Genomic DNA, 26,636 nt, shown 5'->3' on the forward strand with positions numbered 1-26,636 from the left:
AACAAACAATAATATTACATAGCACTTCCTGTGGCCATTCTGTTGTTTCTGTTGTTTCTGACTCTTCATGATCCCATGCACCATAGTATACCAGGCTCTTCCACCCTCCACTATTACTATGGGCCAGGCGATTTACAGATACTGTCTCATTTGATCCTCACAACAACCCTGGGAGGTAGGGGCTATTATTATCATTCCATTTTACAGAGAAGGAAACTGAGGCAAACAGAGGTTAAGTGACTTTCCTAGGGTCACACAGCTAGTCTGTGCCAGAAGAGGCTTGAAACCAAGTATTCCTGGCTTCACATTGTCGTTTACCTTATCATAAATAATCACCCAGAACCCAAATTATGGATGCCAAAATTCATACAGAAGCACATAATTTTCACTCGTTTTTATTGGTAGCTTTTGTTTTTATATCATTTTCATTTGCAAATTACTCCTATCCCTTCCTCACCTAACCAGTGAGCCTTCCCTCCTAATCAAGATTTTTAAAAGAAACAGAGGAGAAAAAAGTAAGGAAGAGTACGAATTTTAAAATGATGTTTCTAATTCAGAAAACATTTCCTTTGGGGATTTAGATAAAGACTACACTCTCCTGAATTCTGATAGCCCCCTAAACTCAAGAAGAATGAATTCACAAGGATCCCATCAGATGATAACTGAAAAGGCCCATTCTTGGCTCCAGACCAAGAGGAGTTGATTTTTATTAGCATTTCAAAGGTAATCAGTAAAATTCTAATGAAAGATAACCTGAGAAAAGGCTTGGTGTCCAGACCACATTTTTTGCCAGATCTGCAAAATATGAGTTTCTGCCATTAAGTTTTAAGGTGTTTTAAACCATAATGGGTTGCGTGCCTGGAAGGTGAAGTTCAAATAGGCAGACTTTATCTAATTGATCAGGGCCAGAAAACAAAACACTGAGTCCTTTGTGTATCCGAAACAATGGGACTGGGAGGGGCCTGGGCTGAGAGAGCACTGGCTGGAAACGAACACTTAAAAAGCCATTTATATTGTGATAAAATTCTCTTACTGGCAACTGCCCAGCCCTGACACAGTAAAGAAGTCAAATATTTTTTGGACAAGTATTTTTAATGTGAAATCTACTTAAGATCTATAAACACTTCAGTAATGTGCTTCATGGGGCTGTTACTTTTCTTTTTAATCAGGAATGGTCATTTACTGTATTCAATATAATTTAATGTTATTTTAAAAGATAGTTCCACAAACCTGGAAGAGCCCCACTAGGCTAGATCCATATGGATGGATGGATAGATATGGGTGAACATCGCATGTTTGTATCTCTCTTAGTTCTATCATAACACACCTCTGTACTTCATAACCAGTGAAGTATCTCAGAATAAGAGAGCTGTCAAAGTCCATGAATTGAAACTTTGGTCTCGAGCAAAACATGTACTTGAATCATTAGCCAGCAATTTTGTGCATCTTTGCTTCCAGACACAACAGGAAATAGTGATGCCAATCATACCAGATCTTACAGTGTTCTCTCGGCATTTGATATTGACTATACTGGCAAAAGGAAGTACCAGAAATCTCATGAGTAAGCTTGGTCGCCCAATTTTCCTCTCTTAAGAGGAAAGGACAAAGTTTGGTGAAAGTCCAGCACCAAAATGAACTTGCATGAAGTCATGCTTTTTTTTTTAAAGGAAGTCACATAATGAAATATTTGTTTCCTTTTTTTATTGCCATAGAATTGATCTTGAAAATATCAAGATCACTAGATAAGAGAATTTCAAGGATATTTTGAACATGAAATGACCAATATTTATTCTGAAAATAGGCACCAGTGTACTGAGGAAAATGCAATCACACACACAGATTTTTGTGCCAAGAGCTTTTTTCTCCTCAAAAGTATCATGATCCAATATCCCTTACTCATTTAAAAAAAAAATACTTCTTAGGGGGCAGCTAGGTAGTGCAGTGGATAGAGCACTTCCCTGAAGTCAAGAGGACCTGAGTTCAAATCTAGCCTCTGGCATTTAACATTCACTAGCTGTGTGACTCTGGGTAAGTCACTTAACCCCAATTGCCTCATCCCCTCCCCCCCAAAAAGATTCTTATACCTAGGGAGGATTTGTCTATGAGATGAAACATCTCTTCTATATAACAAAAAACTATGTCTATCTAGTTTAAAAAATATAAAATTGGTTGTACCAATGGAGTCAAAAAGGCTGAAGAACTTAAATGAATTGCTTACTTTTCACTTAGTTGTGCCGGTATCAGATCAACGTAGCCTACATGAAGAAGACATTGCCAATTAACCAATTCCTATGGCTTCAAAAAAGGTCAGCGAGGTGGCACAGAGGATAGCATGCCAGACCTGGAGACAAGAAGACTCATCTTTGTGAGTTCAAATCCAGCCTCAGACACTAGCTGTGTGACCCTGGGCAAGTCACTTAACCTTGTGTGCCTTTGTTTCCTCATGTGTAAAACAAGCTAGAGAAGGAAAGAGCAAACCACTCTAGGATCTTTCCCCAAAAAAACCCCAAATAGGGTCTCATAGAATCTGACATGACTGAAAAACAATTGAACAACAACATGACTTCAAAAATCTTAGTGACTGTTCCATCAGAATCTCTGTTGTTTATCTCTTTCTTTTTATTCCTACTACCATTCCCCTAGTCTTGACCTATGTAACCTCATCCCTAGAGAAGCCCAAATGGTCCTCTTCTAAATCCATTGATTTTCCAAGTGATTTGTATCTAGCCCTCCCCCCAACCAACATAGTGCCACCAAATGAATCATCCAAAAGTGCTGCTTTGTATCTATTACCTCAAAAACTTGAGAGCTTCTCATTTTCGACATCATAAAATCTAATTGGAATTCAAGATCTCTTCTGATTTCTCACCCACTCACTTTGCTTATCTACATGAACCTTTTGCTCTACTCATTGCTTTCCATATGCGTTATGTGCATTCTTTGAATCTTTACTTATGCTTACTTCTACCTACTCTTCATTCCCTTTATAATCTACTTTTAATCTTTTTTTCAAAGCTCAGTTAAACTTTTGCCTCCTCTGCAAACCACTCCTTGATCCTGTGGGATCATCCCAGATCTCCTCTGAACTCCTGACCATACCTTGGTCTATGACATTGATTTGGCACTTAGTATATTTTTTAATTTGTCTTTTACATTTGTGTCTTAGTTATTCAACTAGATTTTAAAGCTATAGTGCACAGGAATCTCTTTGTATCCCTACTGCCCAAGATAGTGCTCTCTATGGAGCAGGCACTCCATCAATGTTTGCTGTTAACTCCTTGACTTGGGATCATATCTTATGACCTTCTGAATTATATAGCTTAATAATAAATGTTCCTCTTTATATGGATACTCTCCATGGAGGCCTGGCATATCAGTATGATGAATGTTTTAATGTTGTAGAGTGAATAGGAAACTTTATTATAGTTAAACAAGAAAAAGAGAAAGAAAAAAACAAAAACATGTCCACAAAGAAAACTACTTAGCTAAAGTCCACCAAACAAAAGACTGATTCACTTGCCATTTAGTTCTCTGATTCAGTATTTGAAAAGATGTTGTGAGTCAACATCTATACAAACACACAAGTAGAATGTGTTCAATTTTCCCCATCTAAGGGCAAAAAGTTGCCAGTACTGAGAAGTGAGGGGGTTGCAAACTCTTATTTTCAGGCAAACTCTATTTATTCCTAGCTAATGTAAAATGTCTTGGATAACATGGGAAGACATAGAAAAAAGAGGGTCCTCTTATACACAAAGATCAAGTGTTTATGGGAGCGATGACCCAACTGCTCACAAGTTTAATACAGAACAATAGATTGGGTGACCCCCATGGTCAATTCAATTTCATCATTAAGGTGATTGTAATTCATGATTTTAACAGTCTACATTTATTTGTTCTCTCATCCTTTCATCACACAGAGATAGAGCTATCCCTACTCTTCACTAAAGCTAATTATTCTATTTGAACACTTAATACCATTCTTTCCTGTTCCTTCTAGGAAATAATCCCTCTTCTCTCATGTATCTTCAGTCTCTCTCTCTCCACTGGCTTCTTCCCTGCAAAGATATTCAGAATTTCCTAATTCTAAAATAAAAACAAAAACTGGAAATTTTTTCTTCTAGAACATCTCTTAACTACCATTCATCTCTCTCTTCACCTACACAGTAAAATTTCTGGAAAAATTTCTAGTCAACACATTTTTTCTTCAATCCCCCCTTCCACTGAAGCCTCTTTCTCAAGTCACAAAAGATCTAATCACCAAATCCACTGATCTTTTTGTCAGTCCTAATCCTTGATCTCCCTGCAGCATCAGGAGCTGTTGACTATCTTTTTCTTCTATATACTTTTTCCTCCCAGTCTGATGATTCTAGAGACAATAAATTCTCCTTGTTCTTTTACTATCCTTCTAACCTCTCTCTCTCTCTCTCTCTCTCTCTCTCTCTCTCTTCCCCCCCTTTTCTGTTTCTCATCCTCTTATCTCTTTAACATGGGCATTCCTCCAAATGCTTTTGGTGGCACCCTTTTTTTATCTCATCACAATCTCCAATTCTGGCAGGGTGTGCTGGAGCCAGCTCAAAGCAACTCCCAAGAGCTTTCAGTGTGATCATTTATGCTTTGGAAATCAGCAAAGGCTACAAATCAGGGCTTGATTTATCATTTTGTTGATTTCTAGACTCAAAAAGTGATGGAGAAAATGTTATCTCAGATTCAACCTAAAAGTGTATCCTGAATATATTTGGGGGATGAGGAGAACTGGTTGTTAAACATTTACCAGCCTGTCTCTGAATCCCAGCTTTTCATCTGAGGTCTATTCCCTACATCTCTTAACTCCCTACAACATAATTTCACTTGTCATCCATTTCACCGTCAACATCTCAGCTCAACATGTTAAAACTAAAACTTACTGTTTTTCCTCCTAAAACTGACCCCTATCTTGATTGCACTATTATTTTCAATCTTACCACTTTTACCCAGTCTCTCACTTGCAAGATCTTGTTGTTATCTCTGACTTTTCTTTTTCCTTCACCCCTCACACCCACCAGTTACCAAAGTCCCATTGATTCTACGTCTGCAGTATCTCTTACATATCTATCTGTTCCTACCATCTGCCTCAAAGAGACCCAAAAAGCCCAGAAAGGACTTCATTTCACAAACATTTATCCTCTTTGTCAAGCACAAAGGCATAGTAGCCAAAGGCAACAGTTTTTTAGTGTAGAAGGTGATCTTCACAGCATTTCAGAATAAAATAGTTGAAGGTTATAAAAAATAAAATTCAGTGAAGGGAGAAGAAACAAGCCTGCAGAAAGCTGGGTATATATAAGATCCAACTAAGACAGATCGTCCTGAGAACATTCATAAATGCGCTGGAAGGACAACAAATAGGCATGAGATGGAACAGATGTGTCTGTATGTCTATAGTAATCTATTTTCATCACAGACGGCAGTGAAATCATCACATTTGGACTCAATGCCTTAGTGAGTATACCGTGAAAGGGGAAACAACCCTTAATAAGCTGAAGTAAGGAAGAACAGATAGATATGATCAAATAAAAGCAGAAAAAAATCCACATTTGAGTCAACACAATTTTAAAGGCACTCAAAGATCAATTTTCAAAATGCCTCAAAGAAAGGAATATTCCAAAAGAATCAGAGAAGATCAAGATGTCTAAACTGTATAGGTGACTAAGAACACTTCATAGAATTCAAAGTGAAATGGATTTGAATATTCAAACATCAAGGAGTGAATTGGATCAACAATCACAGTACCACCATTACTAGCATAGAGGGCACTGGATTTGGAGTAAGGATAGATCTGGTTTCAAATCTGGCTTTAGGCATGCACAAGCTGTATGACCCTGAGCTAGTCAAGTAACCTCCCTGTTTCTCAGTTTTCTTATCTCTGTAATGGGGCTTTTGGACTCTACAGCCTCTATAATTCCCTCTGGCTCTAAATCTTTGATTTTATGATTATGTATATGATCATATGCTTTTACAATCAATATGATTCCAAATAGTTACCTATAATTTTTTGATCTCCAAGGACATTCTTATCACTTTTAGATTAATCTAGACTAAGTGGATACAGACTTGGAGGAAGCTTAAGGTTTTACATGGGCAGTTATGTGGCACAGTAGATAGAGCACTGGGCATAGACTCAAGAAGCCCTGGGTTTAAATCCAGCCTCAGACATCTAGTAGCTGTGTGACCCTAGGCAAGTCACTTAATGCTGTTTGCCTCAGTTTCCTCATCTGTAAAATGAGTTGGAGAAGGAAATAGCAAACTACTTCAGTGTTTTTGCCAAGAAAATCCCAAATGAAGAGTCAGAGAAGACTGAACAACAGGGTTTTATGTACATGATTTTATTTCTCTCCTTGTCTTTTTAAACGCCGTTTTAAAACAACAACAAATGATTAGAAAGTAATTTTGAGAGTCCAATGTTGATTATGAAAGCATTCTAACCAGGTTGCACCTGAATCTTCTTTTGGTGGCTATTAGAATAGAAATTTTAGCTATAATAACGGATTGATATCAAATCCTTAGTCACAAAGATAGAGAACACCTGTGCTTAAGTCTGTGAATATCAACAGAGACAGATGATAATGAAGCTCTCCCCTGCCCCTAGTTTTCGGACTAAAAATAACAGTCAGGAGTTTTGAGAAAACTGAACGAATTTGACCTTCTTTATCCACTGGTTCCGAGCGTCATGGAGTTTGAATCAGACGCACATATTTGGCCATCCAGTCCAACCCATTCCTGAGCAAGAATTTCCTTTACGACATATTCAACAAGCAGTCAACCAGACTTATGTCGAAGATCTTCAGTGAGAGGGAAAATCTTACCTCCGAAAGGCAGCTCATTATACTTTTGAATAGCTCTAATCATTAGGAAGCCTTTCCTTCTATCAAGTCTGAATTTGCCACTTTGCAAAGTGTGCTTACTAATTCTAGTTCTAGTCTGATCTGGTCTGCTCCTGGTACCCAAAAGAACAAATCTAATCCTTTTTCTCTTCCACGGAACAGCCCTTTAAATACTTGGAAGCCAGTTGTGATTTCCCTTTCTAAATCTTTTCTTCAAACTAACCATCCCCAGATTCTTCACCCAGTAGGCATGGTGGAAAGAGAGCTACAGTTGGAATACTTAAATTGGAATCATGAAACCTCAGTTCGAATTCCAACTCTGCGGACCTTGAATAAGTGGGGAAGGGAAGGGAGAAGAGAACAAAGTATTTATTAAACACCTTCTATGTGCTACAGGCTTTAGAAATATCAGACTTGCTGGATCTTAGTATTCTTATCTGGACCACGAGGAAGTTGAATTCTAAGGTCCCTTCACACTCTAGATTTATGAAACTATGATACAATGAACTGCTAATCATATGAGATGCACTTGGGGACCTGCACCATCCTCGCTACCTTATCCTAGACACTTCCTGGATCATCAATGTCCTTCTTAAAGTGTGGCACTTAGAAATGAACTAAGACATGGACTAGATAGGGCAGACAACAGTGGGTTTTCACATCCTTATTCCTGGTTACATTGGCTTTTAATGTTAACCAGGATTACATTAGATTTCATGGATACCACATCACACTGTTGACTTGGCTGATGGTTCGGCATGCCTTCAGTACTTAAATTAATTCAGGCTGTTCACTGAAAGGTCAAATACTGAAGCTGCAGCTTAAATACTTTGGCCATGTAATGAGAAGACGGGACTCATTGGAAAAGACCCTGATGTTGGGAAAGATTAAAAACAAAAGGAAAAGGGGACGGCAGAGGATAAGATGGATAGATAGTGTCATGGAAACAACAAACACGAACTTAGACTTCTAGAGATAGTGGAAAATAGGAAGACCTGGCATGCTATGGTCCATGGGGTCACAAAGAGTTGGACGCAACTGAATGACTGTACAACAGCAAAACCTTCATCTTGTACTTTTAAAATTGTCTTTTTTTAAAGTATGTTTTACTTTGATCTCTTTTAAATGTTACTTCATTTGGCCCAATTTTCTTTCTTGTCAAGATCTCTTCAAATCTTGACTCTGTTATCCTCCCTGTTGTCTTCAAATATGACATAATATCTTTATTCAAGTCATTGATAGAAAATGTTAAGTAGCACAGGATTGAGCACAGATCCCTGGGACATTCCACTGAGACCTCCTTTTAAGACATCTGTAATTTGGTAAGTCCAGCTATTCAAATAAGTCTGAGTTCCCATAACTGTACTATAATCATTCCCACATGGCTCAATTCTCCCCGCCACCGTGCCCAAAGATTAGTATTAGAGACTTTGGCAAATGCCCTTCTAAAATCTAGTTAAGTTAGATCTATAGCATTTCCCAAAACTGTTATCTAAAGCCCATGAAAAAGTAAACAACGATAATTTGACATGACTTCTTTTTGATGTTGTTACTCTTCAGTCATTTTAATTGTATCTGAATCTTCATGACCTCATTTGGTGTTTTCTCTTGGCAAAGATACTGGAGTAGTTGGCCATCTCCTGCCCCAGCTCATTTTACAAATGAGGGAACTGAGACAAACATGGCTAAGTGACTTGCCCACAGTCGCATAACTAGTAAGTGTATGAGTCCAGATTCGAACTCCGGAAGATGAATCTTCCTCATTCCGGGTCTGGCACTCTATCAACTGAGTCACCTAGCTAACCTGTGCTAAATTTGTTCTAGATAGGCTTATTGGCTATTTGTTGATATAGGTTGACAAGTGTGCTAAACTATGCCAAAGCAATCCGAATCCCTACTTAGGACCTTTCTTGGTACCCCCAGCTACTTCCATCTTGTATTTATTTTGTACGTATTAACATATATACATCAAAGTTATCAAACTTGTAGCTTGCAAAACTTTCCAGTACATCTTGAATAAGATTAAGATGTAATTGGGAAGTGTTTAACAAAATAAATAAAACAAATACAACACGGATACCGTTAACCTGTAGTTTTCTAAGTCAATATATGGCCCACAGGGGTCATTTCTATTTGCATTCGACACCACTGGTGTACGTGCTGTCTTCCCAACAGACTAGGGGCTCCATGAGGGCAGTGGACGTTTCACTTTTGTCATTTTACCCTCAGTACCAACACAGTGCCTGGCGTATAGGAGACACTGAACAAATGCTTATCGATCAGTTGATTGATCGATTAAAGAGAATGGATCACTTCTATATCGCATTTACATAGTGGAACGCCATGGGTTGGTCCTTTAGTGTCTATAACTTTTTCAGCCCTTGAAGGTTAGGCTCTGAAGCGGAGGCTCAACTCTTAACTCTGTTGTTCAGTTGTTTCAATTGTGTCTGACTCTTCATGATCCCATTTGGGATTTTCTTGGCAAAGATAATGAAGTGGTTTCCCTTTTCTTTCCCCAGCTTATTTTACAGATGAGGAAACTGAGGCAAAGAGGGTTAAGTGACTTGTCTAGGGACACACAGATAGTAAGAGTCTGAGGCCAGATTTGAACTCAGGAAAATGAGTCTTCTTGACTTCAGGCCTGGCTCTCCAGGCACTATGGCACCACCTAGCCACCCTTCCTAGCTCTGTCACTCGCTAGTTATCTGAGCAGTTAGCTTCATGAGCCTTAATAGTATCTATCATCTTCCAACAGGCTTTGGGACTGAGGTTACAGGGATAATGATATATTTACAAACTGTCTCATAGGATCGTTACAGAGAAACATTTTGTAAACTGAAAAGCACTAAATAAATGTGGGCCATGATTATCACTAGTGTTTGCCATGTTAGTCTGTTAGATAATGTGCTGGCCTTCTAAGCCAAGAACTATGAATTCAAGTTTCATCCACAATACACATGTTCTATTTTCTTATAGTAGTAACTATCTCATAGGATGATTACGAGGCAAACAGTTTGTAAAACGCAAACGCCTTTATAGATGTGAGCTATTATTATCAGTGTGTAGGTGGTTTTTCTCTCAACAAGATTTATTTGCCCCTGAAAACATTTTTGTTCTTGGTAGATAAAGAGCACAAAAAGGCCCTTTACAAAATATTTGAATCATTGCTTTTGTGTTGACATAGCTTTAATGGATTGCATACTTATTAATTATCTGGTTAACCTGGTCAAAGCAGATGGCTACACTTTATATTCAGCTCTTAAATTAGATTTGTTTTTAGACATAGATATCCAAATTTTATTTACCCTGACCAAATTAACCAGATTGTTGCCAATCTGTTAATTCCCTAAGGCTTGTGAAGGCATCAAAGAAAATGTAAGGAAATGCTCCCATTCTGGAAAAGAAGGTTCAAGGCCCATGGGTGTGCCTGGATTCCCTTGTCAGCGCATTTCAGGAACAACATTCCATTTCGATTGATCTGTGCCGAGAGGAATTCCAGGGAGTTTATTTCTTTATCCTTTGAATATCTCTTACACGGTACATATATGAATGATATACATTAGATTGGTTTGTTATTTTTTTCCTATTCTCAGAATCACAGAATCTCAGAGTTGGAAGGAGCCCAAGAGGTCATCTAATCCAATCCTCCTCTAAAGGAGAATCTCCTTTCTATCAAACCTAGAAAGAGCTCATCCAGTCTTATCTGGAAGACTTTCATAAGGAAAAGCCATTGTCTTTCAGAAGAGTCCATTCCTTGGCTGTATGGTCCTAACTAGAAGACAAATATATTTTCTATGTCAGGCCTGAGAAGGAATGCGATATAGGGGGAGAGAGCAGCCTTGGAGAAAGGATAAGTAGGTAGACAGGTAGGTAGGAAGGTAGATAGAAAGACAGCTAGCTAGCTAGTCAGATGGATGTTAGATAGATGGTTGGGTGAGTGGATATATAGAAAGACATAGAGATAGATGATAGACAGATAGATAGATGGATGGATTGATGGATAGATGGATAGCTAGGTAGATAGATGGATGGATGGATGACTAGATAGATGAGTGGATAGATATAGAAAGATACAGAGATAGATACATAGACAAACAGACAGAAACACAGATAGATGGATGGATGGATAGATGGATAGATAGATGGATGAGTAGATAGATATATACAAAGATACAGAGATAGATACATAGGCAGATAGAGAGATAGATAAATGAGGTAGATAGATAATAAAGTTCATAAATGCTTATTATGCACCAAGCACTCTGATAAATGTTGGGGATACAAATTAAAGTATTCAAGTTAGTTCTTGCCCCCATGGAGCTGACATTCTAATTGGGGAAGACAACACAGAAGGGGGAAGTGGAAGGATGACCTGAGTTCAAGTCTCTCCTCTTACATTTATTTAGTGTGTGACCCTGGGAAAGTCACTTAAGCTCTCTGTGTTCTTGGCAACTTTCTATGACTCTAAGTTGAAGAAAAGGAGCTGGACTAGAGGCAATTCCCTTGCCAGCAGTCCCAGACCCCATCCTTAACCCCTATACCAGGCCTACCTATTGTTCACACTTCTGCTCTCTGGGGCTAAGCAGAATTAGTCTGATTGTGCTTTTTGATAGCTATCATAAGCTCTGCACATGGTCTTGGTTTGATTTCTTCAACTGATCCTCCTATGACACATCCTCAAGTCCTTTTAGCATCCTGAACACCTGCCTCTGGACATTCTCCAGCATGTCAATGTCCACACCAAAATGGAATTCCCAGAAATTTAGGATCAGAGAGATTTATCCTAGAACACACACACAGACACACACACACACACACATACATATATGTATATACACATACATATATCTCTGTGTTTCATGCAAAAATACTTATTGATATGAAATTGATTTTAATGAAGCTGGTAGAATATATATATTAATATATATGTATATAGGTATATATGTGGATATATTTGCATGTAAGTGTACATATACATATACATATATATATATAGTTGTTTTCATGTTGTCTTCTTTATTAGAATGAAAGCTGCTTGAGGGCAGGGGCCATGTTTTTTGCCTTCCTTGTATCTCCTAGTGCTTCACACAGTACCTGACATATAGTAGATGCTTAATAAATGCTTGTGGACTGACTGGTTGCCTTGCCACCATGTTTTGGGCCTCACCTCACTCACTGATAAAATGAAAGGTTTGTACTACATGATCTTTAAGACCCCTCCCTATTCTAGATTCCTTGAGCAAGTCACTTAACCCTGTATGCCTCCGTTTCCTCATCTGTAAAATGAGCTGGAGAAGGAGATGGAAAACCGTTCTAGTATGTATGTGGAGAAAACCCCAAATGGAATCACAAAGAGTTGGACATAACTGAAAGTGACTGAACAACAATAGCAACCCTATGAGACGGAGACTTAGTAAAGCTCTTCTTGTCCATTCACCTTCTCCTTCCCTTGCAGATAAGTCCTTTGGTTCTGATTTCCCATGTATGGCCACATCGGGAGAATTGTGTTTAGTTCTGGATAACACCTTTTGGGAAGGATGGTGATAAGCTGGAGAGCATCTAGAGTAGGGCACCTGGGAATACTGAAGGGCCTTGAGATCTTTCCACATGAGCTGTAGAAATGAACGTGTTGGGGCAGCTAGGTGGCACAGTGGATAGAGTACTAGTCCTGGAGTCAGGACCTGAGTTCAAAATAGACCTCAAACACTTACTAGCTGTTTGACCCTGGGAAAGTCACTTCACCCCGATTGTTTCCCCCCTCCAAAAAAAAAAAGTTTAAAAAAGAGCATGTTTAGCCCAGAGGAGATGGCGGCCGGGGGGGGGGGGGGGGGGAGCAGATAATAGCTGTCTTCCCAGTGCCTGAAAGACTGTCACCTGGAAGAGGGATTAAACTTGCTCGGCTTCATGCCCAGAGGATTGAACTTGGGGCAATGGGTTAAAATTAAAGAGATTCATCTTTCAGTTTCATCTAAGAAAACCTTGTGGGTAATTAGACTTGTCCAAAAATAGGATGGGCTGCCTGAGAACGTAATGCTTTCTCTCTTGCTGGAGGTTTGAAGTATGTTGTAGAAGGGGTTCTTATCTATATCTATATTCTATCTGTGAGTGTGTTAAAGTCATCCAGTAGAACGTAAGCCCCTGGATGGTAGAGGCTATTTCATTGCTGTCTTTCCATCCCCAGCAAAATTAGAGTGCCTTCACATAGTAGGTGCTTCACAAACATAGTTGGTACATTTAATTGAATTTTTAATCAAATATGGGGTAGACTGTATCACCTGTCAGGTCACGTTTGGTTTGAAAGTCCTACACGACTAGAAACTGACTACTTACTGTTGGGGAATTCTTGCTAAGGGATTGAGCTCAAATTAAGCAGATTAAAAAAAACACTGGCTACGTAATTTCAAAAACCTGTTTGTGGTTTAGTCAATTCAATGAAAAAGGAAGGAAGGAAAAAAGGAAGAAAGGAAGGAAGGGAGAGAGGGAGGAAGGGAGGGAAGAAGGAAAGAAGGAATGAAGGAAGCATTTATTAAATATCTACTATGTGCTAGAAACTATGCTAAGTGCTCTGTAAATATTAGCTCATTTAATCCTTACAACAACCCTGAAAAGTAGGTTCTGTTATTATCCTCACTTTACAACTGAGAAAACAAAGGCAGATAGAAGTTAAGTGACTTGCCCAGGGTCACACAGCTAGAAGGAATCTGAGGTCAGATTTGAATTCAATTCTTCCTGATTCCAGATATAGCCCTCTATCCAAACTCCCAGACTAAATATATTTACCCAAACCATGTATTTACTTCAGTTCCCTTTTGTTATAGACATAGTAAGGCAAGTAAACTGGAAAGGGGAGGAAAGGTGTCCTTGAGAAAATAACACAGTATGCTTAGACCCATGTTTTAAATCTATATTATAGATGAAGAGCTGAAAAAGACCTCAGAAGTCAATTAGAAGAATTTTGTGGTTTTACAGATGAAGAAACCGGGGCCCGGAGAGGATGACTTGTCCAAGGTCATGCAGGTCACAAGCATCAGGGAACATAATCTGAACTTAGGTCCTGCCTCCACAGCCAGTTTTTTTTTCCACTCTATCATATTGCCTTCCTTGCTTAATACAAAATATAATGTACAAATCTTAAATTTACTTCTGTCCCCTTAAAGGTTTGTAGGAGAATTAAAAAAATTTTTTTCTTGTCTTAATTATAACAGAAGAATGATTTATGGTGCAATTCACTCAAATTTAGCAACAGTGTCAAAATACTACCAATATCCTGAGTCCAAATAAAGAGCCTGTATAGTGTAGAGAGCAAGTCAGAATCAGACCCCTGAGGATAGACAATTGTCGCTTAATGTCCCAACCATGCTCTCTTAAGACAACAGATTGTAGAGCAGTTGCCTTTCACTGGGAGTTCCAGACATTACACATCTTGGGGAGGGAGAGAGAGAGACAGAGACAGAGAGAGAGAGGTTAAGTGACTTGCCCCTGGTCACACAGCTAATAAGTGTCAAGTATCTGAGGCTGGATTTGAACTCAAGTCCTCCTAACTCTAAGGCTGGAGCTCTATCCACTGTACCACCTAGCTGCTGAGAGAGAGAGAGAGAGACAGAGACAGAGACAGAGAGAGAGAGACAGAGACAGAGACAGAGACAGAAACAGAGAGACACACAGAGACAGAGGGAGACAGAGAGACAAAGTGAGAGACAGAGACAGAGAAGTGGAGAGGAGGGGAAGGGAGGGGAGAGGAGGGGAGGAGAGGAGAGGGGAGGTGAGAGAGAGGCAGACAGATAGATAGCCAGAGAGAAAGAGAGAGAAAACTCATTCGAAGTTACTTCATAATTTTTACCAGTTTTAAAACTGAAGTCTTTGTTTAAGAAATATATCATCACCTGAATGAAGTCAAGAAATTTTAAAAGTTTCACTCAAACTATTTGTAAACTTATCACATTCCTTTCATTTATTTTCCAAAAACAGGCTTGAAAAATGAACTGATGAGTTAATAATAATAATTGAGTTACTTACTTTACCCTTCTCCTCTGCAGACAAGTATCTTAAGGCTCTCATATCACTAGATTTTTTTTCTTGTACCTTGGGTACAAAAATTTTCCAAATATTCATCCGATCTTCATATATCTAGCTATTCTATTTAACAGACTTCTCAGTGTTTGACAGTTGTAAGTTTCAAGGAACTCCACTTAAATATTGACCAGCTCCCTTAATTGAGTAAAAATACAGTAGTTTGAATTATCTAGTTTATTCGGGTATTAGCTATTAATTCTCTGTGCAAATACAGTCCAGTTCTCAATATTTACTCCTCTTTTACTAACTTACTTGCAAATCTCCAAAGCTAACTAAAAGGTCTATTTGAAATGAACTAAATGCAGTAAAAATAGTAAAGTGTGGAGTTTCACTTTTAAAACTAAAATGGATTTGAATGCTAAGTTTTAAAATGACAGCATACTTTAGCCAAAGTTAAAATTTCCATTATTGTTTCAAAGGTCAGGTCAACTGATTTTTTGGTATCTGTTTCAGTTTAGAAACTAAACTTTACACAAGTGGAGACATCAAATAGTAATCTGGGCATTGTATTTATTCTCTGGAATTTATAAAACAAGTTAAATCTGAAAAAGATATATAACTTCATCATTAGTGCAAATGAAGACAATGCTAAAAATGGTCAGGAGGAACTGGTGGCGTACGGATACGTGCGTACATTCAGATAAAGTTTAAGAAAAGGTTAATGCAAAGAATAAAGGTGTTGCCAGATCTTTAGTGACAAGTCATAAAAAAATGAATTTTGAGCTGTGACTGCATGCATCCTTTTTAAAAACCTCTTTTCATGGAACTCCAATCTCAGTATTCACTCTTTTTTCCTGTTTGCTCTATTCCTGAAGATTCTATGCCCACCGCCAAAAATAATACTAATTTGAGGAAAGCTATGTCTTTCAACCTGTGCATTTTCATCATTTGCTTTAAAAATATTTACTTAAATTATTCTGGTGTTTTGTCGTTTTAGTGGATGGGAGTTGCCAGTCTCCATCATTTGAATATGTTTCTTCTAACATTCTTTCTCACTGGGATCTGTCCTACAAGCTCAGAGATCCGGTCTTTCAGTATCAAAAGGGTGGAATCCGGGACACCTCAAGCCTCTCAAAATCATACAGTATGTATTTAGAAACCTACGTCAGTGGTTGATCACGTTTCCTTTCTTTCTTTGGGGGGGGGGTTAATGGAAGCTCAAACCAAAGGAGCCCACCTCCCCCACTTCAGAATGTACTATGATAGCTGCACCTGTAACCCCATTACCTGTTTGCAAGGAGATGGTTCTCGTATCTCCATCCTGAGACACAATACTGAAATGATAGGTTGTTCCAGCTTGTAAATCCTCGGGGTTACATTCGTAGGTATGGTTGGCAATCTGCAGAGCGGAGCACAGGGCGCTCCTAGAGGTGTCGGAGCTGTAGATGAGGCTAAAGTTACAGGGTGACCCTTCTGTGCTCCACCTGAGACTAGCAGAGCTGCTGGAGACCTTGGCTTGGATCAGGTTGATGTCACACCTCAGGGGCTCCCCGAGGCCACTCTGCAAAAGGGATCAGAGACAAGTGCTGAAGCCTCCTGACTGAAGCCTTCCCTAGGGACGCTCTGGTTCCCTTCCCTTCCTTTCCAAAACAAGTGCCCCCAAACCAGTTCCATAAGTAAAAAAAAAAAAACAAAACCAGAGCCAGAACACAGGTAGGTGGCCACGTCTCCCTGTAGCCGGCTTTCCTGGGGGGAACTTGGGGGCGGGGGCGCGGGAGATGGGGAGCGAGGCGTGACTTTGGCCGTGAACTCAGCCCGCTCAGGAGCGAGGTGGTGGGAGGACGAGCGAGCTGTCAGAGTGCATCTCTGCTTTGCTCCCAGAGCCCTTCTCGGCCCCAGGCAGATGCCCCGGGAGAAAGGTGGTCGTCTAGGGGCACAGAATGACCGGGCGCGGAGGCTGGAAGCTGGAGAGGAAGGCGCTTTCTCCATCCCCAGGTGCCCCTTCCTCCTGCCACTCACCTGCATCAGGTTCAGTGCCATCCATAAGGCCAACCCGGCTCCATAGCTCGGCTTTGCCATCAGTGCTTAAGAACAAGGTTATCCTGGTCGGAGGGGATAAGAAGGGAGACGGCCCCCGAGTCCCAGCCACGGAGGGAGGGGAGGCGAGGTGAAGCCAGGGATGGCAAAGCGAGCGTGGAGACTGCCCGGACAGCCCGCCCGCCCGCGCGCGCGCGACACACTTGTTGCCTGAGCTTCAGGGCTGCCTGCCGGCTCCTTGAGGGTTTCCCCGGGAGGGGTACCGGGACGTGCCAGGGCAGGGGCCGCTATCGCCGCTGGTGCTGCCCTCGGCGGGCTGCGGACGCGAGAGGCGGCGGGGGCAGGCAGCTCGCAGCCCTTCCCACGCTGCCATAGTGACCCGCGCTGCCGCTAGCTTGAGCCCTTTCCACGGACTTCCGCAATCAAAAGGCAATTTCCTCGTCTCCCGGCAAAGGAACAATGCTCCGGGGAGGGAGGGCGCCTCCAGGAGCCAACGCCTGCGGCTGCCAAGGGAGTCTGGAGCGAGCCCAGCTGCCCCCCTAGTGCCCCACTCCGCGAGCCGCCGCACTTGGCCTCGCGGACTTTCACTTTTCCACACTCTTTCCTCCGCTCTGAAGCCCTCTGGGCAATAAGCCTTACTTGCCTCCCTCCCTCCCTCCCTCCCTGTCACTTTCCAGCCCCCCTTCCTCTCTCCACACCCTTCACCTCCTCCCCCCCAACCCCATCTTCCTTCCTATCGTCCTCCCTCATCTGCTTTCTCCAGGGGCTCTTTTCCCAAGATTATGCCTGACCAATCATGTACCAGAGGAGATTTCCCTAGGTCTTGAAACCTTTTCCTGGAACTTTATTAAAATCCCACACTTTCCCCGTCTCACTTCAAAGAATTTGTTCAGTTCTCGTGGTCCCCTCCCCCTCCCCAACGAAAGGTCCTTCTTGGCCCATTTCTAATCAGGATGCAATCTTTTCTCTTCTTCCTATACACTTTCTATTTCCTCCTGTAAAGATTTTGCTTTGTTTCTGTAGGCTAAAAACGACTTCAGAATACCATTATGAGGACACTGTGGTCGAGGGATGCAATGGTTTGCTAGGATTGTATCCGCTGAAGTTATATGCCCTTTTCTTTCAAGAGTCACCTTAATATTACTGCTCAGCAAGGGATAATCAGGTCACCACAGGTCAATTTCATCACTAATTCTTAACTAAATATCCATCGAATAAACAAAGCAATCTAAACTACATTTTGTGGCATATTACTGAATAAAAATCTATCAAGACATTTCCAGCTCTAAGCTCTTCCCATTATTACACAAAGTAATATATGTAAGCCCACCATAATTTCAGAGATACCTCGGTGGCAGAGCATTATAAGCACATTGCCCTCAGTTTTCTGTACCTATTTGTGCCCTTGACACAGCGTACCTCCGGGTCCTTGAATGACTCTGGGACTAACAATATACAGAAGTTTCCTGATTCTCAAGGAACAAACAAAATGAATTCTATGCAGATAACAGCCAAAGTATGACCCACACCTTTAATAATTTATTATCACTTCCTTTAGATATCACTGTAGCAACTATAGCACATTTCACGTTGTCATTTCCAAGAGTTAAAAAGACCTGTTGAGGTTGCTAAATGGAGAGGAAAGGAAGCATTTTGTTTTATTTTTAAAAGTTAAATATGCCATGCTCATTTGATTCTACATTATGTACAGTAACAGAGTTTCTAATTTGAAGAACAGCGGAAAATAAACAAGGGAAATAGATTTAATTCCATTTGGGAAAATGTTGTCTTATTCCTTCCTTCCATCTCTTTAATAAAGTAATATGCACATCTATCTAGCAGAAACTCTTTGCTCTTTTTTTTATCTGCAGCTAGATCTGAGATCACGCATGTATCTTTCTAGCATTTGGAACCATTAAAACCCACAGAATTTAATTTTAAGTTTCCATAAGTTTCCAGGAAAATTGTACTGCTTGCCTCCCTCTCCAACTGGTTCATTTGCATTTACTAAACAATACTTCCCATTCCTCCACTCTGCCAAGAGAGTTCAGTTACTTTACCAAGCCTATGATGCTTTATTAAAATACAATATCTTCTCTCTTTTTTTTGTAATCGTACAGTACAAATTATCATTGCTAGAAAACTATAATGATTTCTATTTTCTTCCTTTTCCTCACACTACTCCTTTTAATTGCTTTTCTGTGCTATAACCAAGGTTATGTTTTCATGCCCTCTACACTCAATAAGGGTGAAATGCCTTTTACATAGTAAGCACTTAATAAATGCTTGTTGAAATGAATTATTGACTTGTACTTATTACTCCACTTTTAACTTAAAACACTATCACAGACTAAATCAACTTTTTACTCTTTTCTTTAAATTAACCCACCAAACCGAGTCATCTAACTTTCTCTGCCCAAGCCACCTCTACCCATCCTTCTTTGTTCATTCAAATTTGGCACCTTCTAAGAGGCTCTGGGGAGCTTCTATTTTTCAGGAAGCCTTTCCATGCTCCATTTCTTTCACAACACTCCACTAGACCAGGAGGAATTCTTTAGAAAGTTTATAAACTAGGATTTCAGCAGAGTATTTGGGGAAAAAAAAATATTTCTCTGTACATGAAATCTCTTTATAGACATGGTGGAGAAAGAAGTAAGTTAGATAGAGAAATAGTCACATAACCAGACCAAAAAAAATAGTGATTAATGGATCAATGTTAGCCAAGAAGGAAGTTTTAATGGAGTGCCCAAAGGCTCTGTCCTTGGCCCTGTGCTACTCAACATTTTAATCTATTACTTTCATGAAGACATAGATGAAATGCTTATGATATATTCAAATAATATAAAGTTTGTGGGGTTAGCTAACTTATAGGTCAACTGAGTTAGGATTCAATGAGAGGCAATGATGAGTCAATCCTAATAAAGTTAAATGTAATAGAGACGAATAAAAAATTTGACCTCTGGACTCAATATAATTCAATAGTACGGCATGGACTTCTAGCTCATTATAAGTCAATGGTATAACATGGTATCCAGGTCTTAGACTATGTTAATAATGATGTGCTGTCCAGAATGAGCAAGGTGATAAGAATGTCACCCTGCTTTGTCTTTGTCTTTGTCCAGAATATTGAGTTTCTTTCTAGGTGTTATGATTTGGGAGGAATATTGACAGAGTAGACTACATCCAGGAGAGAATTAACAGAACTAGAGATCATGTAATGTAAATAAAAAGGCATTTATTAAGAAATGACTATGGAGAGCACCAGGTCCTGAGCTGAGTGCTGGGAATACAAATAAAGAAGCAAAAACAGTCCATGTTCTCAAAGAGCTTACATTTGAATTGGGAGACAATGGACATAGGAAAGTTGTGATCAGGAAAGGAGGCGTTTTTTTTTTTTTTTAAGAGGGTTGGTGAATGAGGTAATAGGGCAGTAGATTGACATACCCCACTCAGGAACAATGGTACAATTGACTTGAGCTGGTGATACTTAGCTTGCAGAAGAGAAGATATGTCAGGGATACATAGCTTTCTTCAACTATTTAAAATGTATTCCTCTTTGAGAGGTATTTGGGAAGTTCTTGGCCCTGGGGAAGATTTAGGCATACTGAGTGAAAGTTTCAGAATGGCAGATCTTAAATTCAATGTAAGGATAGACTTTACAACAGTTAGAGCTGTCTAGAAATGAATAGGCTGCCTTGTTGGGCTATTCCCTCATTCTGTCTTTACACAGAGTCTGCAAGACCACTTGCCAAGACTGTTGTATCACCTCCTTAACCTCTGCCTCCTGGGCTCCCTGTCCTCTAAGAATTCAAGCACCATCTTTGGCACAAAGCTTTTTCTGATCTCAACTGGAAGTGCCCTCTCCCCTAAATTCCCCTGTATTTAACTACTTTGTATTTGTTTGTACTGATTCACTTTATATTTATGTCGCATGGTGTTGTGCTCTGTTTTTTTTTTTTTTAATATGTGCTTGTCTCCCCCATTAGAATGTGAGCTCTTCTTGAGGAGAGACTGTTTCATTCTTAGTACTTTTATCCCCAGTGCCTAGCATAGTGTCTGGCACAGAGGACGTACTTAATGAATATTTTTTTGGTTGACTGATTACTTGCTGCAGAGGTGATCCCTTTTCATGCGCTGTTTGAACTGAATGACCTCTGAGCACCCAACTCCAAAATTCTATGATTCAGTTAACATTTTTTCCTAATACTTTGATGGATATGTTAATCTTATCAATATGGGTACTCCCTTGGTTCCACTAGCCTTCCATTCTGTAATATAATAATTGTAATAATATTATGTAATATATATACATTAACACATAATATTATATCATTTTAATTATTTTTTATATTATATTAACATTATTCATTAATGTTAATATTATAATAGTATTATGTAATAAGAACCATATTACCATATATTATCATGTATTTATATTATATATTATATGTGATTATAAATATTATATAATAAAAAAGTATAATCATTGTTCAGTTCTATTTAACTTTTAGTATAGAGTAGTCTGTTATACACTGACCAATGTGCTCTCTTCGCAAGATTAGAGGATAAATAAATGTGCAAAAAGGTAGTGGTTTGAAAGCACCCTTCCCTTAAAAAAACATTTTTAGGAATGAATATCACTTTTTGGGGGGGGGGAGTGAGGTGATCAGGGTAAAGTAACTTGCCTAGAGTTAAACAGCTAGTGAGTGTTATATGTCTGAGGTTAGATTTGAACTCAGGTCCTCCTGACTCCAGGGCCAGTGCCCTATCCACTGCACCACCTAGCTGCCACTGCTAATATCACTTTTAAGGAGGAGATTCAGGCCAGCTATATCTTAATTCCTCTCCAGGCTGCATCTCCTGGACAAGGCACCTGGAGAGAGAGATAGAAGGCAGCAAGTTCCAGGCAGGTCAGAGCACCACCATCACTTTGAGCACCATTTCTCCTCAGACTATGATGGAGACAGCCCAGGACCTTGAATGAGAGGCTTGGGGAGAGCAGTGCCTCCCGAACCACCGGACCTGCTTCCAACTTAGCCCCAAAAGCCACTTTTGAGGGCAGAAATATTTGAGGAGAGGGGGCCCATCTTCCTCATCACTACCAGTATTAGCTGCTGACCAACTGCCAACTGGCATTGAGAGTGACAATGCCTTCAAGGTCACTGGTCCTACTTTCAACCTGGCCCTCACAGGGGGCCCCCCATCTGGAAGCAACGCCTGTGTAGAAAGGGCCAGCCATCCCTGCCAACTGCCAACAAACTGCCACACACATGCAAGAGAACTTGCCTATCTGAGCATCAAGGCAGCTTGGGGAAAAGAGGAGAGGTGGCATGTGCCAGCAGAATTTGATCACTACCACTACTGCCTTGATAACAACAACAACAATTTCTACCAACAATTACTACTACTGCAACTACTACTATGACTACCACCATTACCACCAGTACCACCAGTACTACCACCACCACCACCACCACCACCACCACCACCACCACCACTACTACTACTACTACTACTACTGTTAAATTTTATATAGTGTTACTATGTGCTAGGCACTGTTCTATATGCTTTACAAAAACTATCTCAGTTGATCCTCACGGCAACCTAGGGAAGTAAATGGCATTATTATCTCCATTTTTACAGTCGAGAAAACTGAGGCAAAGAGCCATTAAGTCATTTGCCAGAGGTCATACAGCTGGTAAGTGTCTGAGGCTCCAGCAAATGTCTTTCTGACTCCAGGTCCAATGCCTCTATCTACTGTGCCATCTTCCCTCAGATTCTGATAGAGATAGCCCAGGACCCTGAATCCAGGAGCCTTGGAAATGGTAATGCTTCCAGCCCAGTGCCTTCAGCCATCATTCTGGGAAGCAATCCTTGTGGAGATGCAGCCTACCAACTGCTCCCGCAGGTGATACTTCCATAGCTACTGAAGACCCAGAAAAGAAAGTTCTTGTCCCTAGTCACTGGCCCTGTCAAATGTTTCAACATCAGAAACTGATAATTTATTACTGGAAAAAAGGGGCCATTCATTTCCATATGCTTCTTCATTGCATCCTAAGAACCATAGAACTTGAACATCTTACTTGCAGTTGAAACTTTCCATCAGTGTTTTCTCCCTAATTAGACATGTGAGCTCCTTGAGAGCAGGGACTGTCTTACTTTTTTATGTCTTCTGAGCATTTAGCCCAGGGCTTTGCATATAGTAAGCATTTAATTAATACTTCTTTCATTTTTTCATTTTTCTCTACAATACTCAGAAACCTTTTCATCCTGGAAGCTCACTCCACTTTTGAACTTTATCCATTAAAAGTACAGTCATCCCTTCCACATTGTGACTTTCTCCCTTGTGATTTCAGTATATCATGGGTTGGTGAAAGAAATTAAATGGGAACTTGGGGGGAGTTTTGCGGAAGCCGTGGATGACACATAAAGGCCAGCAGCTGACACAGAAAAAAATATTTTTACTTAATGTTGATTTCACAGAGACTATAACCAAATACTTAACCCAAATTTTACAAAAAGTACTCTAAACACCCCATAAAAGAAAAAGAAAAAAATTCAGATTTCTCTGGTACAAAGGATGGGCCAAAAACTTTTATGTGGATTTTCCAGATCACAGGGGTGCCATGCCTACACAATATTGAAAAGGTAACTGTACCCTCTACTCTGTAGCCTCTCCCTCTGAATGGTTGTTTCCTCCTCAAACCTCCATTTTAAGGAGGAGTCCCAGGCTAAACATATCTTCAGGCTGCACTCCTGACTCTCAGATTTCATCTACAGTGTCTCAACTCCAGGTAACTTCATCTTTACAGCCCGCTTCCCACCCCATTCATCTTTCTTTCATGTGTTGTCTTCCTTCCTTATTTTCATAGCCGCTTTACTATAGGGTAGAAACATGCATGTTTACATTTATGTAAAATATTTGTGGTGTAAAGTTTTATAGTTTACTCTTTTTTAAAAAATCACTATATTTAAATAAGAAATTAAAGTCAGCAATTCTTCTTTTGGAAAAAAAAGAATACAAACTCCTTGAGGACAGGATTGTTTTTCTTTCTGCTTATATTTCTATTCCCAGCACTTATCATAGTGTTTGGCACATAGCAAGTGTTTAATGAATGTGTGTTGACTTTTGTGACTGTTCAGAAATCAAATACTACCTACTTTTTAGTGAGGAATTGTGATCTCCAGATATCTGTGATAACAGGGTAAGGAAAAGAGAAATAAAGGACTGATTTGTGGGAATATGAAATTGTGATATGACTCTCAGTCTACAAGATCTTGGATTTATATATCCATCCACTTCCACGATTTATCCCCTTCAAGTATAAGATCCTTTGTTTCAAACCCTGATATCTCCTTTAAGCTCATATTCTGCAATTCCAGATGCTGGATGTCTTGTCCAGAATATGTCCAGAACTGAACTCATCTTTCCCCCTAAAACCATAGCCTCTCTTTCTTTTAATGGCTCTCTTTGTTTTCTTGACACTACCAAATTTCAGTCACCCAGGCTAGGAACTATGGGCACTTCTGACTTTTTCCCCCCATAAGTCAAGCATTTCTTTCCTACTATGTGTCAAGTAAGCACTGGGAATACAAAGAAAACTCAAAAACAGTCTTTGCTCTGAAGGAGCTAACAGTCTAACTCCTCCCATCATATTCAATCAGTCAACGTACTTTCCTTTTTTCCTACTTTTGTGGTATCTCTCACATTAATTCCCCTTGCTTCATTATCTCTTGCCTGAACTACCATAACAAGTCTCCAATCCCTTCTTCACAGGCTAATATTTCTAAGGCAGAGTTCAGATCATATCATCTCCTTGATTAAAAATCTTTGGTATTTTTCCATTGCTTACCATATGAGTTACAGATTCTTAAGCTTGACATTCAATGTCTTCCACATTCTGGTCCCAAAATATCTTTCCAGACTTAATTCACTACCCCTCTATTTCAACTGAACTAGACTACAGGAAAGATCAAGACAATATTATGGAATAGCTATTCCCTGATATTGTCCTGCTCTTTCCTGTTTCTGTCCCATTGTGCTCACCTTCCGTCATGCCTAGAAGGGTCTTTGTGAACATTTGTACCTTTTAAAAGTCCTTTCTCTCCTCAAGGGTCAGCTCAGGCACTACCTTCTTCATAAAAGTGATTGTCCCTTCCTTCCATTCCATACCCACCTCTCACTCCGTCCCTTTACCTCCAGCTATTTTTGGTCTCTCTCTTCTTGGATATCTCATATCATTGTTTGAACCTTTCCCATTCTCTCCTAGTGTCATAACTATTATTGTTGTTATTGTTATTATATTTATCTTATATCCTCCCCACTAGATATAAGTTCCTCGAGGACAGACGCTTAAGTCACATCTCAGCCTTCTACCCTCACATCTAGTGTTATAGTTACCTAAATACATGTCTCTCCCAATAGACTATGAGCACATTTTATCTTTATCTTCTCATTCTCTGAACCTAGAACAGTGCCTAGCATAATACTTAATGTCTGTGAAAATGAAATTAAATCCATGAATAAAAGGTTTAAAAACTGAAAACGACACCACAAGGTTTAAGGTATTTCAATATTAAAAAAAATAGGGGAAACATCATAGCAGTACTTGAAGGTATGGTACTATGTATGTATTGTATGTATGTATGTATGTGTATATATATATATATGTGTGTGTGTATGTATATATGTATACACACACATATATTATATATACATATAACATTCATTCATTCAACAAAGATTTATTTATTACACACTGTGCTAGGAAGTGGGGAAAAGAAAAAAAATCTGACTCTGCTCTCAAGGAGGTAATGTTCTACTGGCTTATATTCTACTGGGCTGCGTCAACAGTCATTTCTGTTGTGTTGGTTGTCCCCCTGCTTCTTCCCTCTCCGATTCATCCTCCCATGCATTTGCCCAAGATTCTTCCTAAAGCCCAAGACTGATATAAACTCCAGCAGCTCCCTTTTGCTTCTAGAATCTAATAAAATCTCCTATATTAGGCTCTTTATAATCCTTCCCTACCTGTCTGCAACTTACCTTTTCAGAATTTGAAAATAGTTCTCCCGTTCACTCACCCTACGATCCAGATATAGTGGCCTAATTTTTATTCCTCACACAGGACATTCCATCTCCTTCTCTCGGTCTTTGTGTAGGCTATTCCCTTCCTTCCATGCCTATAGGGCACTCCCTCCTTACCCTCTTCTCTTAGAAACCTTAGCTTCCTTTCAAGCTTAGCTCAAGAGCTATATCCTACATGAGGTCCTTTCTGATCACCTCCACACTCAATCCTCACTGCCAACCCCTAGAAATTATCTTGTATTTAGTGTGTGCGTGTGTGTGTATGTGTGTGTGTATGTATGTATGTATGTATAATATACTGTTGTTTCTCCCAAAAGAATGTCAGCTCTTTGAAAACTGGGAGGGTTCATTTTTTGTCTTTGCATCCCCAGTACCTTGCATAGTATCTGACACACAGTAGGTGCTTAATAGGTGGTTCTTGATTGTTCGCTCAATTTCATTTTGAGAATCATTTATTCAAGTGATATAACCAGGATCTATAGCAAGACTTCCTTAGAATTCTGTGGTTAGTCTCAAGAAGAACAAAATTCAAAGTAAACTGTCAATTAAACTTTTTTTTTTAGTCCAGAGCAATGATTTTTTTTTAAAAAAAAATCAATTTAGGGTTCCAGTGTAGAAATTCCTTTATGGATATAGGTACACAA

At 39.7% G+C, this 26,636-nt stretch overlaps 1 protein-coding gene across 3 annotated transcripts in view; it reads right to left on the reverse strand.

Moving 5' to 3' along the window:
• Window positions 1-26,636, reverse strand: part of PTPRB (protein tyrosine phosphatase, receptor type B) — a 154,813-nt gene that overhangs the window by 90,395 nt on the left and 37,782 nt on the right. For 2 of the 3 annotated variants that reach the window (XM_027872921.1, XM_027872911.1), the window contains exon 4: window positions 16,158-16,431. In XM_027872921.1, coding sequence (XP_027728722.1) covers window positions 16,158-16,431 — 274 coding nt within the window. Of the gene's footprint in view, window positions 1-16,157; window positions 16,432-16,889; window positions 17,069-26,636 lie in introns of those variants that run through there. The other variant, XM_027872929.1, reaches the window with a different exon arrangement.

This window comes from Vombatus ursinus, unplaced genomic scaffold (genome assembly GCF_900497805.2).
Source record: "Vombatus ursinus unplaced genomic scaffold, bare-nosed wombat genome assembly UNPS02003292.1, whole genome shotgun sequence".
In the NCBI taxonomy this organism is placed as follows: domain Eukaryota; kingdom Metazoa; phylum Chordata; class Mammalia; order Diprotodontia; family Vombatidae; genus Vombatus; species Vombatus ursinus.